General features: G+C 53.3%; 4 protein-coding genes across 4 annotated transcripts; 2 read left to right on the plus strand and 2 right to left on the minus strand.

The window, feature by feature from the left end:
- Positions 1-1,144: 1,144 nt before the first annotated feature.
- On the plus strand, positions 1,145-3,480 carry CTRU02_200548 (Glutamine synthetase; the record flags this gene model as incomplete). Its single annotated transcript, XM_036718557.2, has 5 exons — positions 1,145-1,147; positions 1,308-1,343; positions 1,465-1,557; positions 2,477-3,386; positions 3,443-3,480. The coding sequence occupies 5 exons, from the start codon at positions 1,145-1,147 to the stop codon at positions 3,478-3,480; spliced, it is 1,080 nt and encodes a 359-aa protein (XP_036589557.2).
- A 1,618-nt stretch (positions 3,481-5,098) lies between these two features.
- CTRU02_200549 (small nucleolar ribonucleoprotein complex subunit) lies at positions 5,099-6,700 on the plus strand (the record flags this gene model as incomplete). Its single annotated transcript, XM_036718558.1, has 1 exon — positions 5,099-6,700. The coding sequence occupies one exon, from the start codon at positions 5,099-5,101 to the stop codon at positions 6,698-6,700; it is 1,602 nt and encodes a 533-aa protein (XP_036589558.1).
- A 1,729-nt stretch (positions 6,701-8,429) lies between these two features.
- On the minus strand, positions 8,430-9,176 carry CTRU02_200550 (uncharacterized protein; the record flags this gene model as incomplete). The annotated part of the gene is made up of 1 exon (XM_036718559.1): positions 8,430-9,176. The coding sequence occupies one exon, from the start codon at positions 9,174-9,176 to the stop codon at positions 8,430-8,432; it is 747 nt and encodes a 248-aa protein (XP_036589559.1).
- A 1,520-nt stretch (positions 9,177-10,696) lies between these two features.
- Positions 10,697-14,253, minus strand: CTRU02_200551 (C2 domain containing protein; the record flags this gene model as incomplete). Its single annotated transcript, XM_036718560.1, has 2 exons — positions 10,697-13,949; positions 14,018-14,253. 2 exons carry the CDS (start codon positions 14,251-14,253, stop codon positions 10,697-10,699), a joined length of 3,489 nt encoding a protein of 1,162 aa, XP_036589560.1.
- Positions 14,254-15,485: the final 1,232 nt, after the last annotated feature.

Genomic DNA, 15,485 nt, shown 5'->3' on the forward strand with positions numbered 1-15,485 from the left:
TCCTGTATTGGTAGCTACGAGCGCTGATTGTTGGCTGCACAAGGCCCAGAAGCCGCAGGCATTGCTGCTGGGCCGGGTTGCCTCCGGCGACCGCTGACTGGCTCCCCTTGGGCCTTGCCCGCTTGCGAGGCATGTCGAAGTCATCGTCACACGTTCACACAGAAATTTTTCACTGACCCTTGGCTTGGGTTTTGGATTTTTTCATTTTTCCTATCAGCAACTTCTGACTCTTGGGGACTAGGGTTGACACCACGAAACCACCCAAATGGAGGCGCAAAGAGGAGCAAATCTGCACGGGGATGATTGAAGTCGACGATACCCTTAGGGGTGAATGATCCGCCCGTCGCATTTCCGTTTCCCTTGGAGACATGAAGGCCGTTGGTGCAGGAGCGCTGGGCCGGGCCAGGTACTCCTCGGTACGTATATTTGGTCATCCTGACGGTGCAAATGACCACGTCGATACGGTACCGGTAAGGAGCAAAACAATGAAAAAGCTCGAGGATTTGCGCCTTCCGTGGGACCCTGGAACACTGTGAAGCAAAGGCAAAGTAGCAAGTATCTGTGGTCCCCCAAACTCTAGGCTGACGGGCGAATGGGAGACCACTCGTTTCCGGGTCCACACCCCACCACACCCACCCCTCCACCCCACCGCAATCGATACCAAAAAGCCAGAGCTAGCCACACCCCTGCAGCCGCGATGGGTAGGCCTTATCTTGGGCTGAGAAGGAAGGAGGCCCAGTTACCCAGTTCTGTCAGTACGCTTCTGTACCGCCTCCATCAAAGGCCAAAGGGGGCAAGATGCGGTCGTCCCAAGTATCTCGACGGTACCTAGTGAGCCTGGGTACGCAATATACCTTTCAGATAGCTGGGTAAAAGCATCGCCGCCAGTTTGAGTCGCCCAGCCCACGCCTTCCACCTTTGACACGGTCAGCGAAAACATAAAACCCTCAACCGCCCCGGCGTCTGCTCTTATCGTATCCCCTTTACTTTTCCACTCATACTCTATCCCATCGTCTATTGTTTACCTAGATCCTTCAAGATCTATAAACCTGCTTGAACCTTTTATTTGATTTCAATTGACCCGCTCAGTTTGTTATCCAATCCTTTTTTCTTAAACTTTCACATCTCACACACAACCGCAAAAATGGTGAGTTCTCAACTTGGCAGCCGCAATCCGACCCCCCCACGTCATACCTTCCTATCGCGACCAGATCTTGTCTGCCCCTCTCCAACAACAACAAGACCAAGATCAAGAAACAAGAGCCATGAGCAAGCAACACATATGCTAACATGTATTTTCCCAACAGGCGACAGAAGCAGCTTTTGTGTCAAAGCCTGAGACTGTAAGAGGAACCCTCTCCCTCCAACACGAGCTGATCTCATTGATCACACCTCGAATTTCCTGAAACGGAAAAACACACTTGGGAACAAAAAGGAAAGAATGCTGACTTGCTCTCTCTCTAGTTGGCCAAGTACCTGAAGCTCGACCAGAAGGGCCAGATCATGGCTGAGTACATCTGGGTTGACGCTGATGGTGAGACCCGCTCCAAGTCAAGGGTATGTTTCCCCGATGAGCCGCCTCTCATCCTTTTCTTCCTTTTCGGTTATTTCCTTTTTGTCTCGTGTTGGCTCGACCTTGCTGGCGCGCCCGCATCCGGCTTCAAACGCTCGCACCGCTGCAGCTAGAGAATCCTTCTCGAAATGGAAAAGCATTTCTCAGCTAATGGCTTCGCGACGCGTTGCAAGTCATGGCCGGTTTATGCCTCTTCTCTATCTGCGGCGGCGGGCGCGACAAAGCTGGGGAAGCGGCCCCGTGTTTTTTTTTGGGATCTTCCCCCCTTCGGGGTGTCTCCGAAAATTCTCCCCCGGCCAGAAATAGTCGGGCTGATGCTGCAGTTGCGGCAACGGCAAGCACTGGGGCTTGGCGGGGGTCAAAACACCGCCTGCCCCGTGGGTTGTTGGGTTTGGTGGCGGTTCGAAGTACGTACCTGTTCAAGTCGGCTTTGTCTGGTTACCGGTTGCTTGCAGCCGGTTACTGGCTGCTGCTGGCTGACGGGATTCGTGCTCACGACTCGGTTCTGCAAGGAACCCCGCCCCACCTGAATGGCTCATCGACTTCAAGGCCTCGCCTTGCCTCCAGCTGCAGGGTTCAACGCCGCAACTCGGGTATTGCAGGTCTTGGGAATGTCAGATTGCCATCTTTACACCCACTGGCCGCCGGGCAAGACTTTCGCGCCGCCGGCGAGATGAGTTTTGGTGGGCATACACCCCACTAGCCATTGGGTCCCATGGACCCAAAGCCCCAAATAGGCCTCTGGAGAAACCCCGCCTGAATATCGTCAGTTCGACGACAGGGCGTGCCACATGATGTCAGCCTCAACTGGCCAAAGTTGGCCATGCGCCGAGCCTTCACCGTTCATAGCTTGCATCATAACCGCCACATTCGTAACTTTATGCTAACGATGCGCGCTTCTAGACACTCAAGGAGAAGGACTACACACCCGAGGATCTTCCTATGTGGAACTTCGACGGTTCCTCCACCGGCCAGGCCCCCGGTGACAACTCTGACGTCTACCTGAAGCCCGTTGCCGTCTTCCCCGACCCCTTCCGTGGATCTCCCAACATCCTCGTCCTCGCCGAGTGCTGGAACGCCGACGGCACCCCCAACAAGTACAACTACAGACATGAGTGCGCCAAGCTGATGGAGGCTCACGCCGCCCACGAGCCTTGGTTCGGCCTCGAGCAGGAGTACACTCTGCTCGACCTCAGCAACCGCCCCTTCGGCTGGCCTTCTAACGGTTTCCCCGCCCCCCAGGGCCCCTACTACTGCGGTGTCGGCACTGGCAAGGTTGTCCAGCGTGACATCGTCGATGCTCACTACAAGGCCTGCTTGTACGCTGGTGTCAAGATCTCTGGTACCAACGCCGAGGTCATGCCTGCCCAGTGGGAGTTCCAGGTCGGCCCTTGCGTCGGCATTGAGATGGGTGACCACCTTTGGCTCGCTCGTTTCCTCCTTGCCCGCATTGCTGAGGAGTTCGGCGCCAAGGTCTCCGTTGACCCCAAGCCGATCCCCGGTGACTGGAACGGTGCCGGTCTCCACAGCAACTTCTCCACCAGGGAGATGCGTGAGGAGGGTGGCATGAAGCACATCGAGGCCGCCATCAAGAAGCTTGAGGGTCGCCACAAGGAGCACATTGCCGTCTACGGCGAGGGTAACGAGAAGCGTCTCACTGGCCGTCACGAGACCGGCGCCATCGACCAGTTCTCTTACGGAGTTGCCAACCGTGGTGCCTCTATCCGTATCCCCAGAGAGTGCGCCGCCAAGGGCTACGGTTACTTCGAGGACCGTCGTCCCGCCTCAAATGCCGACCCCTACAGGATTACTGGTAAGTTACTCATTACTACGAACTTTTCACTGCATGGTACTAATTATTCCTTTCAGGTATTTTGATGGAGACTATTTACGGTACCGTCGAGTAAAGGGGATGATTAATAAGAGAGTGGATGGTATACCCCGTTCAAGACTACGCGTTGTTTTGAATATGCTTTTATCAGCGTGTTGCATAGATCACACTAGGTTATTATGGGTCAATGAGAATTAAAGAAGGTTCAAACATCTGTCACTTGCTTTACATATTTGTGAATGTTTTCGATGTTGTTGCGACGTCATTTACCAATGTGACGGTGATGCACGTGTGACCATCGTCAGTTTTGGCATTGAAAGCTGTGACATGCAACTGTCTTACCGTAACGTGGCACCGTTTGCACGCGCGCCGCAAGACGCCCGTCCGGACCCTTCGTGAGTTTAGGCCAAGACTTTTTACTCTAGGGAATAAGACAGGTTTTTAAATTTTTTTATTTTTTTTTAACAAAACGGCCGTTTGTCTACCTTTAAAGTTTGATGAACAATATTTTATGGTTTGATGCGCAGCCCGAAAATACATCAAGATCAGACGGAGTCCTCTCCGTCTGCTAGTTGAACCAGGGTTAAAATGATCTCATCGTCCAAAGGCACGAAACTTCACAAGCAGGTGGGCCGGCTTAGATTCAAGGCGTAGGGGACGGGCGAGAAACGACATGCGTGTGTGCGTCTGTCTGCTGACACATGACGACGACAAGCAAAAGCTTGGTTTCTTTTCGTTTTGAAGCGGTGAGCGGGCGGAAGGTTCGATGATGGATACTCCGTATAGCGTTCAAGTCTGCAGGCTCAGCGGGCGTTTTTTTGGGGCGCAAGTAGTAAGTAAGTAGGGTAATTTTCTTTTTCTTTTTTTCCCCATTATTGAACATGGGTTTCTCGGTGTTCAAGGGCGTGTTTTCCGTGTATAGGCCCGATGCCGTGTCGTTAGGGGGGAAAGTATATGGTTAAAGCAGCTGATCATTTGGCAGAAGTATCTTCTAGCCAAGAGTGGCTTGGGTGTTTGGGCGGCCAAGGATCGTGGGGGCCGAGGGAGGTTGTTTCTTGGGGTGAAACCGACTCATGGTGTTGGTTGGTTTCTTGGCATTCAGACTGGGTTTGTGCAAATGGAGGTATAGGTTTGTATATTGGACTTGAGAGACTTGGAACGCGAATTCGATGCGAGGTGTATGCCTTTCTTCATATGCGGTAAGTAAGGCTGAGTTGGGAGAGCTCAGAGGCTCAGTGATGTGGTGGTAGTATGAGATGGATAGACATTTTCAGGCCTTTTGGGGACCGGCTTCACATTTATCTTTTGTTTCTAGAACTTTTAGATAACGAATCTTTCCTATCCCAACAAGACAAGACATAAAACTGTCTTTGAATGTTTCTATGAGCTCAATACTCCCAATTCAGCTGTTTCCGAATTCCAACATGAAGCTTCAGGCCCCGCGGCTTATCTTATCGCGAACGTGGGGTATGCACTAGTCCTATATCGGACTAGCCCCAAGAAATTCTCAATTGAGAATCTTTTTTTTTTCCTGCTAGCACTCGACCTCCAAAGAAAATATTTACCAGTGTCCATCAAACGACGATACCCTCACTTTGCGCTTTTCCCAAGACTCTTTGCAGCCGCACCCGGGCACTCCTCCTTCCGGTCAATTAAAACTAAGAAAAAGAGAGCATCCTTCATCAGCATCCAAAATGGCAGCCCCCGTGGGACCTCTCCCGCAGGTGAAGCTGCCCTCGGGACCGTCCCCTGTGACGGCCGAGCAGCGATACTGGAAGTCGTTCAAGAACCAGCTGCAGATCCCCTCCCCGACGTCGTATCCGATCACGCACATCTCGTCGACCTCCTCTGACGGTCTGTTCGCCGTGACCACCGGCACCCGCGTGCAGCTCTACTCCTCGCGCACCCGCAAGCTCGAAAAGACCATCACGCGCTTCGCCGACGTCGCGCGTTCCGGTTCTCTGCGCCGCGATGGCAGGGTTCTAGTGGCTGCCGAAGACACAGGACGCATACAGGTGTTCGACACCAAATCGAGGAGTATCCTGAAAACGTGGACGACGCACCGCCAGCCCGTCTGGACCACGCGCTTCTCCGATGTGCAGCTCACGACCCTGCTGTCCGCGTCCGACGACAAGACGGTCCGCCTCTGGGACCTCACGGCCAACGACCCTACGCACACCTTTGTGGGCCACCAAGACTATGTTCGCTGTGCCGAGTTCTTCCCCGCGACCGGAAGCAATGGTAGCATGCTCGTCTCCGGATCCTACGACTCGACTGTCAAGATCTGGGATCCCAGGATAGGCAACAACTCGGCCGTCATGACCTTCAAGCACGCCGCCCCCGTCGAGGCAGTCCTGCCCTTGTCCTCCGGCACCACCCTTCTCGCCGCCTCCGGTCCGCACATCTCCGTGCTGGATCTGGTCGCCGCCCGTCCCGTGCACCAGATCGCGAACCACCAAAAGACCGTCACATCCCTCAGCCTCGCCTCCAACGGCACCCGCCTGGTGTCCGGTGGTCTCGACGGTCACGTCAAGGTGTTCGAGACGACGGCGTGGAACGTCGTGTCTAGCACAAAGTACCCGTCGCCAATTCTCTCCCTCCGTGTGCTGTCGGCGTCCGACTCCCTCGACCACGCGGACCGGCACCTGGTCGTGGGAATGCAGTCCGGCGTCCTGTCCGTCCGCACCCGTCTCACCGGTCCCGAAGCCACTCGCCAGAAGGAGCGCGAGCGCGAGATGGCGGCGTTGATCGCCGGAACCCTGGACCAGCACGACGCCCGCACCAAGAACAAGAAGCGCAAGGCCGCGGCGCACCGCCGTCTCGAGGCCATGGGCGAGGGCCAAGCCGAGGTCATCGTCGCGCAGGACGCCCGCGTGTCCCGCACCAAGGAGAACGCGTGGCAGAAGGCGCTCCGTCACGGACGCTACGCCAGCGCCCTGGACCAGGTGCTTGACCCGCAGGCCAAGGAGCACTCGCCGCTGGCTGTGCTGACGCTGTTGCTGGCGCTGAGGCACAGGTCTGCCGTCCGCGATGCGCTGGAGGGCAGGAACGAGAGGACTGTCCAGCCTGTGTTGAAGTGGACGTGCAACCACATCATCGACCCCCGCTACGTCAGCGTCTGTGTCGAGGTCGGCTTGTTGTTGGTGGAGCTGTACGCGGAGTACGCCGGCGCCAGCGCCGAGCTCTTTGAGGGCTTCAGGATGCTGAGGAGGAGAGTCGGTAACGAGGTTGAGAAGGCGCAGTTGGCGTGCGAGACGGGCGGTATGGTTGAGAGTTTGATGATGGGATCTGTCTGAGTCTGCTTTGCTTCTTTTCTCCCCTCCCCGACTTTTCCCACCAATTTCCTCGGTGGAGATGAATGTTGGACGAACCAGTCTGGTTGAGAATGTATGTTTGTAGAAAGAGTATGGAAGACAGAAAAAAAAAGGGGGCGAGGTTCGGGGGAGAGGATAAGATGGATGGATGGATGGATGGGATGAATCTGGTCTGTTTCGTTGAAGAAGGACGTCAAACTGTCGAATTCTTTCTTCGATTCTTTCTTCCTGGTCACTAATGCATTGCGATGGCGTTGGGGCGGATTGGAGGAAACAAAAAAAAGAGAACACAAATAATTGTGATATAGAATGGCCTTTACTTTACAGAAGAGGCGGGTTTCGGGTTGTTTAGAATACCCTCCGGGTCTCTCTGTCTCAAGCTATCATTCCTCCTTTTAAGATCCCTGCCGAAGTGTTTTGTCTGAGGTGATGAAGTGACTGTACCATACTGCGTGGCGGTCCATGAAGTGCCATGTGACGACACCTTTCTTGGGGGTGAGCACTGTTGACTGACATTTTCCGTCGGGTGATGGTTGTTCTTGAATCTGTAAACAACTGGTCATCAAAGAAATGAGGGGGGGGGTTACTGTAGACAAAAGGTAAAAACAAGAGACGTGTATTGCTTGTTCTGGGAAATATCAAAACCAAACTATAAATGGAATATGAGCGTATCTCCCCCAAAACCTCCAAGTTGACTATTAAGCCAAGCTGCAGGAAGTTTACCTCAGGCAACCTATCGTCAAAGCCAGTCCCTCCCCGTCTGCTAAAGTCGGCCAGAACTGAAAGACCAAGAAGCAAATTACCACCATGCTCCGCTTCCATTTGAAGCCAACTTGAATGTAAATACAACGTTCCAAAAATCCATGAATAGATGGCCCCTACAAGAGCTCATTTGGCTCCCAGAACGTTGCTTCAGACCTTGCCCAAGTCTGTTGTGACCATGAGCCTGTTCTCTTGCTCGGTAGATAAATGCGTCCCAGGCCTCTCGCTACTACACCCCATCCAATAAACAGTACCCTGGAGTCTGCTTTTGCGCTACTCTCATCCGTAATTGTCAGACTACCTGTAACGGCAGCATCTTGTGGTCCGGCATCAGCCTAGATGGTCGTGTGTCATCAGTTAATTCGAGGGTCTCGAATGCGCGGTTTTCCCAACTCAGGTACACGGTAAAAGATGCGAGAATATGGCTTTGGATAATTCGGGACGCCAGTGACTTTCATCACCATGATCCAGTCGGCTAAAAACTTGAATCTCGGCCCACGAAGGATCCGAGATGTTCTGTTCGCCAAAATAGCATAATCGTGCTCGTTCAGTTCTTCTTCGTCTTTCATCATCAGCGTGATTAAACTGATTTCAGATCGTAGTATCGGGTCTTTGTTCATGATTCTTGTGGCTGTACTATCCATTCCATCATCGGTAGACAGTCCCAGCAAAGAGGCCAAGGGTCTGAGAAGTTCATCATTCAGAACTAGTAGCCTGGCACCCATTGGCATCGCCTCTTGACGCTCAAAACGTCTTATCAGTCGGTCCAAAGTATTAAAACTGTACTCGCAAGTCTGCCAGACCTTGGTAGCAAATCTGATCCACTCGCTGTGTGTCTTTGGTGACTCGACATAGGCACGGATGCCTGCCGGTTCTCGGGGAACTCGTGTGACGCCCGTGTCGATATGAAGGTCAATGAATTGGTGAATGACGCATATCTCGTCGATTGTTAGATAATCAGTCTCAGCCCTGTCAAAGGCTGGCACAAGGCGTCGCTTCTGTGCTCCAGATGATGATCTGATCGGAGAGGGCATCGAAGGGTGGGCAGGTCCCAAAGAATCGTTCGAATGCTAGTCCATTTAATCATTCCACATGCTCCAATTTCGATTTCAGCTAGGTCCGCGTTGAAGTCTTTTAGCAACTTCAACCGCTTGTTGTTTTCCTTGGTTAGCATCTGGGAGACAGGCAAGGTTACGTAGTCGGTCCAACTTGAGAATCGTCCAAATGTGTGTGGAGGCTGCGAGGCTTCGGTCTCCTGCGGACTGAACCAAGATGCCATAGATCTTGTCTTCGGGTTGCCAGACGTGGGTGTGTTTTGGTTCCGACCATCCTCCTGTGCAGATCGAGTAAATGGCTCGCTAAAGGTATCGTATCGCGGTGAAACGTCGACCATCAACTGGTCTACTGAGCTGCTTTCAGCCTGTTCGGCTTGAGTCTCTTCCTCTTCCAGTTCACTTTGATCCCACTCGCCCACATCTCCACCTTCATCATCATCTTCATCATCACCCTCATTTTCGCTCTCCCACTCTCCATGTTCCTCTTCCTCTCCATAATCCTCTCCCACTACGTCTGTGCTTGGATTCATCTCGCCGGGGCTTGTTGGGAATTCCTCTTGGAGCATCTCCAGAAAATCTAGATCCTGCAGTTCAGGGTCGACAGGCATTGGGGTCTGGCTTCTACCACGGTATTGTCGCATTTTGTTGGAAATTTGGTACCAGAATCGGCTTTGGTGATTTGCCAAAACCTTTCAAAGTCGTCAATTTTGACAGCCAGTGGTTTCTGTGGGATTTTCAGTGTGTTTTTCCCCCCTCTTTCTGTTCTGGCTCTCTTGATTTGATGACAAACCGATATGTAATTCTGGGTATGTGCTTGTCTAGAAACTACGGGTGTGAGTGGTATCTTCCCGTATCTTTCGTCTTTCCCCTTCTCTCACTGGAGAAACGGCGCTTTTTGTGATTAAAACGAAGTAGGCAAACTGCAAAGGCTGCGCCGAGCAATGAGCTGCTTGTATGATAATTGGCCCCAAAAAGAGGTTTCGGGTGTAAGAATATAAAAGAGATGGTGCTGACTTTAGAATTGAAGTAATGATGATGTTGATGTGTAATCAAATTCTTGGTGGTGATGGTTGAGGAAGGGTTTGCCGAAGAGAAAATAAACGGCACGGCGCCTTCCGTTAAAGCGAATAACAATCGGGGAAGTTGCTATCGTTATACCCGAAAATGAGGTATAGATTAGGAAAAGTTATAAGATCGTGTCTGACTTTAGGATTGAACGAACGAGGCGGGATGCCTGAGCTGTGGATAGTATCGGTGCAGAGTTAAGTGAATAGTAGCGGTTGTTGTTGTTGAGTCTGAGAGATAGTTGGCTGGAAAGAAAGAGGAAGCTGCAATGAAAGTCAACTAGCAGGAACAGTCTGAGGCATCAATTACTCGTGGAGAAGGAGTGAACATATGACTCTTCCTCATTCCGTTTCATTAGCAAAGGAGCCGTGAACTGTTGATATGCGTCGACTGCAGTATGTTTTCTCTGTCTTTTCATAACTTCGTATTGGTTATCACCACCAAGATTCTAAGGGTTCAACGCTATCTTAATCCATGCGGATACGATGCGCCATGGTCATTTGTGTGCTTAGGTCTCGAAAAGATGTGCGCGGCATTTCACTTTGGCCACATTTTCATGCTGGAACACATGAGAATGAGGGATATACTACCGAGTTCATTTACCTTGTAGTCGAGATTCAGGGACTTCTGTCTTACGCAGTGGCACCAAGTATCGTCATGAACTGTTTCTACTTGGCGTCAACCTGGGTCATTTGCATTTGTCCAACGAACATAACCAAGCAGGCGCCGCACTACATCTCGAGATGAGCATCCATAGAGCTGAAATACGGCGTTTGAGTGGGCGAAAGCCGTGAAATTCCCATCTTACCTTTTGTCTTTGGTTGCTGTCATTGGCTCACTTCCTCTCTCACTCAAGAGGTTTGCAATGGGATAAAAATGACACAGTGAAAAATGAAGATAAAAGATGAATTCCGGCTTTCTACAGCATTACCAAAACAACCCCGCTGTCATCCCACCCTAGTCCAAGCCGTATTCCTTCATCCATTTAACAAGAATTATTCCAATCCTGAAAACGCAGAACGCCGTGTTCATTTTGTAGTACAATTACATCAACAAGCTCGTCATTAAACTTGCACCGTTATTCATAAGCCTGCCGCTAGTAATGTCGATGACGCCTGGAACGTCCAGCGCCAATGTCAATACGACTCATCTCTTGCATAAGAGCCCACTCGCTGTTATTGCCGCCACCGTGAGACGCCGGCATCGCTCCGCTCATAATGGGCAACGGGATCTTGGCCGGGATCGGGGGTGCATTGTGCATCCCACCGGGGGAGCTGCCGTACTGCGGCGCATGATTCTCGCTGGGGTAGTCCCAGGTGCTTGCACGCGGCAGACGCGGCGGTGTGAAGTCATTGATGTTGTCCTGGTAGTTGTGCGAGGAAATTGGCGCCAATGGGCTGGAACCCGCTGGTGATGTGGAGGGGAGAACAGAAGCGTGTTGCGTCCTTTTCTGCAGACGGTTGCGACCACCTGCAGCCGCCGCTGGCGAGGTACTCCCATACGGATCTGAGCTGTAAGTAACAGGCGAGACTTGAGACTGCGGCCTGCCAGCGATACGGAGCTGCCGACGACCGCTTGTCGGCGTAGGCTGGGCGCTAGCTGGAGACGCTCTTGACCGGACGGATGCTGTAACTGGCGTCTTGGGGCCCTTTTGCTCAGGCTCCGGCGCCCAAGTGTCCATTGGAAGATGATCTGAAGGGTCGATTTCGCGACCATCGTGGGTGATGATCTTCTCATCCGGATCGGGCCTGGAAATATCACTATTGGTGGTCGACACCGTTGGGTTGAGCGCATCGTAGGAATCCGGACCGAATGGGACGCCAGACAATCTGCGTTGGTCGGATGGAGGCGGTGCCGGGCTAACAGACTTGCGCTTGATGGTGTGGTGAGCTTGCGAGCTAGGAGAGATTCCACGTCTCGTGTGTTGCGGCGGAGGTTGGGGCGAAAGACCGCGTGCCCTATGTTGTGGATGAGGACTGTGAGAAACTCCTCTACGCACATCATGAGCGTAGGGCTGAGGCGAAACACCTCGGCCTCTCATGTCGTGAGCGTAAGGCTGAGGCGATACACCTCTTCCTCTCATGTGTTGAGGCGGGGGTTGGGGCGAGGCACCGCGGCCCCTGTTCATCTGGGCACCAGGGCCACCATATGCCATGGATGATCGATGGTCATGGTTCGGGGGGATATACGTCTGGTCGCTGTAACTCACAGGCTCACTGCCTTGTCTTCCGCGAGTTGGGGTCGTGGCACTCTGGCCGGTGTAGCGCCGTTGTTGACGTCGGTCATCGTAGATGCGGTCGGAAACCTCCTGAGCAAGGGTAGGGTCAACTCCTGGCACCAAAGACGCGGGAATAGCGGGCGCTCCGGGTGCTTGACTCTCACTTCCCGAAAGCTCAGATCGCTGCGAAGCGTATTGATTTTGACTGCGGGAGTGATGGTCTGACGGGCTCGGGGCGAAGTCTCGAGTCGCGATGGGAGAGACTTGCTGATGACGAACCATCTCGTTGCCTCTTAAATCTCGTGTGGATATCGGGGAAACTTGTTGATGGCGAAGCATTTCATTATCTCTAGGATCCCGCATGGCCATGGGAGACACTTGCTGATGGCGGACCATTTCGTCACCCCGAGGATAAGCAGGCTGCGGCGGAGTGTTGTAATGTGCAGGCGAAGCGTTTCCTCTCCCAGCGAGTACCAGCTCATCGCCTCTCGGCTGATATGCTGGCTGTTGCTGATAGTCTTGCTGGTAGTCCTGCTGATAGTCAGGCTGGGGTGAGGTGCTGTAATGACCTGGAGACACAGAACCCCGGCCGGCAAAAACCAGCTCATCACCCCGAGGCTGGTATTCTGGTCGCGGCGAGGTACTGTAACGCCCAGCTGACGCAGTTTCATCAGCTCTTCTATAATCAGGAAGTGGCGAGCTGCCTCGCTGGCGAGATCCCGCGCTACCTCTGCCGCCAATGTTCAGGGGCGCAGGTGTAGGTACCTGGTCATAAGGCTGGTCATATCCGGAATCCTGGTACTGAGATGATCGTGCGGTTTGCCGATGAGCAACCTCCATGGATTGAGCCGGCGGTGCCGGATTTTGCTCTTGGTTGAAAGCTTGTTCATCGTACTGAGGCACACGTGAAGTCCTCCGTGGCTTATTGACAGCAGGAGCGGGGGATTCCGGAACGTCCTCAACTGTTGGTTGCATGGATCTGTACTCAACATGCCCGTCGTAAGAGTGGTGTCTGGGGGCCCCAGAATCGTGGTAGTGATCATCAGGAGCCGGAAGCCCGTTTGTGATGGCAGGCGCCGAGTCAAAACCTCGGTACTGTGGCCGTCCAGGATAGGCAGCCGAAGAGAAAGACATACGGTGTGCCTCATTTCGGAGGACATCCTGTCTCATGGCGTTCGCTGATTTCGGCGGGGTATCGTATGAACCTCTCACTACCATATCTTGCGAGTTTCCGCTGTTGTGCCGGCTCCGATGAGCAGGCGGAGGCGGCGGTCGCTCATCCTCAACGGCAGGCGCATGTCTTTGGTCTTCCAGGAAGTAGGGATCGCGAGGCGGCGGCTCAGATCCTTGACGGTAATGTGCTCGATCGACGATATCTTGAGAAGAATAGCCCGGGCTATAACCTCTCTCGTCCTGTTGCGCGATAGGGCTTTCGTAACGATCGTGCCTCGTAGGCGTGTGTTGCGGCGTCACCTCGGTAGGGTGCGGCAGGGCGGCAGGAGACGACTGCGCGGACAGCTCTTGTTGACTGCTGCGCGGGGCGGGGACGGTCACAGGTGCAGAAGCTGGGTTGGTGTTGTACTCTACGGCCTGCAAAGGCGATTGAGTCGGTATGAGCGCGGGGTGCGGCTTCTTGGTGGGCATGGGTCTTGATCCTGAGAGACTTTGCTCTGGTGCTGGAGACGTAGATGAGCTCATCTCTTTAGGGCCGCGGGGACCGGCGGCGCGAGGCGGGGTGAGGGCTTGATCTTGAGATGGTGTTGCCGGGGCTTCGCCAGTGAAAGGATCGGAGGGCAGCGGTCGCCTCTTAATTTGTTTTCGGGGAATCGTTCCATGCGATACATGGGACTCGACCGGTTCGGCCTCGACGGGCTTGGGCTTCGCTACCGGCTTCTCAGGCTTCGGTCTGCTGTCGTAGTAGGTAATTTCCATGCGCACCTCGCCAGCGTATTTGCCCTTGAAGGTCAAGTTACGCCACAGGTCATTCTGACCTCCGCCAGGGACGATGATGTCTCTCAAGTCAATCCAGGTCTCTCCAATGAGGTCTGTCTTCTTGTCATCGTGGAATACAGAGACTTTAAGCTGATAATAGTCTGGGGAATCATGAACGGCGAAGCGGAGCTCCTGGTCCCTAAAGGTTGAGAGTTAGTTGATGGTGCTGGGTGGCGAGGTGAGATATCTGGGGGGGGGGGGGGGTACCATTTGGGTGTTTGTCCTCCTCGAATATCTGTCGTCGTCTTCTTTGCTTCCTTTCCGAGGCGCGCAGCGCAATAAGGGTCTTGCTTTCCAATTGTCTTGCGATTGGGCAAGTTTTTTGCGCGGTCGACAATGGCGACCAGAGTACCAATCAAAGGTCCGTCGACGCTGGGGTCGGCAAAGATGCCGGCTGTGTGCATCCCATTGAGGGGATGAGTTTTCGTTTTGGCCGCTGCCATTCTCAAAGGTTGCTGTATCTGTGATTTGAGTTTCGGTTCGAGTAGTCAATTCAGCTGTAATTGTCGACAATGCAAAGGAAATAAACGTGAAAAAGTGAGGCTGCTGACAAGCCGCGCGAAAACAGGCTTGGAGATATAGATAAGAAAAGCGCTGATGGATTGCGAGCTCGTCTACATTGGTCGCGAGGCTTGTGAGAGACGGGTATCAAAACAACAGTTGAGGTTCCGACATAAGATTGACGGCTGAGACACAGACAGATGAGCAACTGAGTAAAAAACGAAGACGATGTTGGTGATGGCGAGGGAGAAGGAACGGATCCGGCAGTCGAGTTCTACGCTTTCGCCGTGGAATGAATGGAAAACGGCAGCGATATAATGTAGGAGAGGAGGGGTAGTGGTATGTGAAAGCTGCGTGGGTTCGTGTGTGTGTGAGAGAGAGAAAGAGGAAGATAGAGAATGAAGGTGAGTTGAGTGGAAAAGAAACGAGACAGACACACACAGAGGTACCACACAGGCACAAACACTCTCACACTGCCAGAACAAGAAGAAGCGCAGCGCAAGTGGGATGGGATGCAGATGATGAAAGATGATTGTTTTTTGGCTGGCGGGCAAGGCAATGCAAGTAAGTCTAGCCATTGGGGTGGAAGTGGGGGGTGGGTTAGTGGTACCTGAGCAGGCAAGAGCTTGGTACCTGGGGTCTACCAGCGATATCCCACTAAATGGCGCCCTGAACCTGGGTGGTGTCCAGGTTGTGTCGGAGTATTGGTAGCTAACTAAGAGTGCAACCAGCAGGTAGCCTCTCCCCCCTTCCTCCTTCCTGTCCTTCTACCCTAGCTCAGTTGCAATGGACGACAAGACGACAGGCACCCCCCCAAGGTCTAAGTTTTGCGCCCTGCCTCACAGCTTCCCTGACAGGGCTGGGTGCGCTAAAGCAGAAGGCGCCAAGGGCTAAGGCGAGCCCGCACTGTGTGAGTGCAGGGGCGGTCCCCAGGCCGCGCGTGTGGTGGCTGGACGAATGAGGGGCGATCATTCTCCACTTTGGTATCCACCAACGGCCTCAATTGGGGAATATGTTGTGGCTGGTCGGGCTGGGAAAGAGACACCCGCTGTCATTTCCATCATTTTCCAGGCACCAAACAAATGGCACAAACCGGGCACTTTGATAAAGTCCTGAGACGGCTAAAAAACCAAACTTGGCTGTTGTGACGGAAGTGGAACCGCTGACAGATTGA

This window comes from Colletotrichum truncatum (assembly GCF_014235925.2).
Source record: "Colletotrichum truncatum strain CMES1059 chromosome Unknown Contig_0001, whole genome shotgun sequence".
In the NCBI taxonomy this organism is placed as follows: domain Eukaryota; kingdom Fungi; phylum Ascomycota; class Sordariomycetes; order Glomerellales; family Glomerellaceae; genus Colletotrichum; species Colletotrichum truncatum.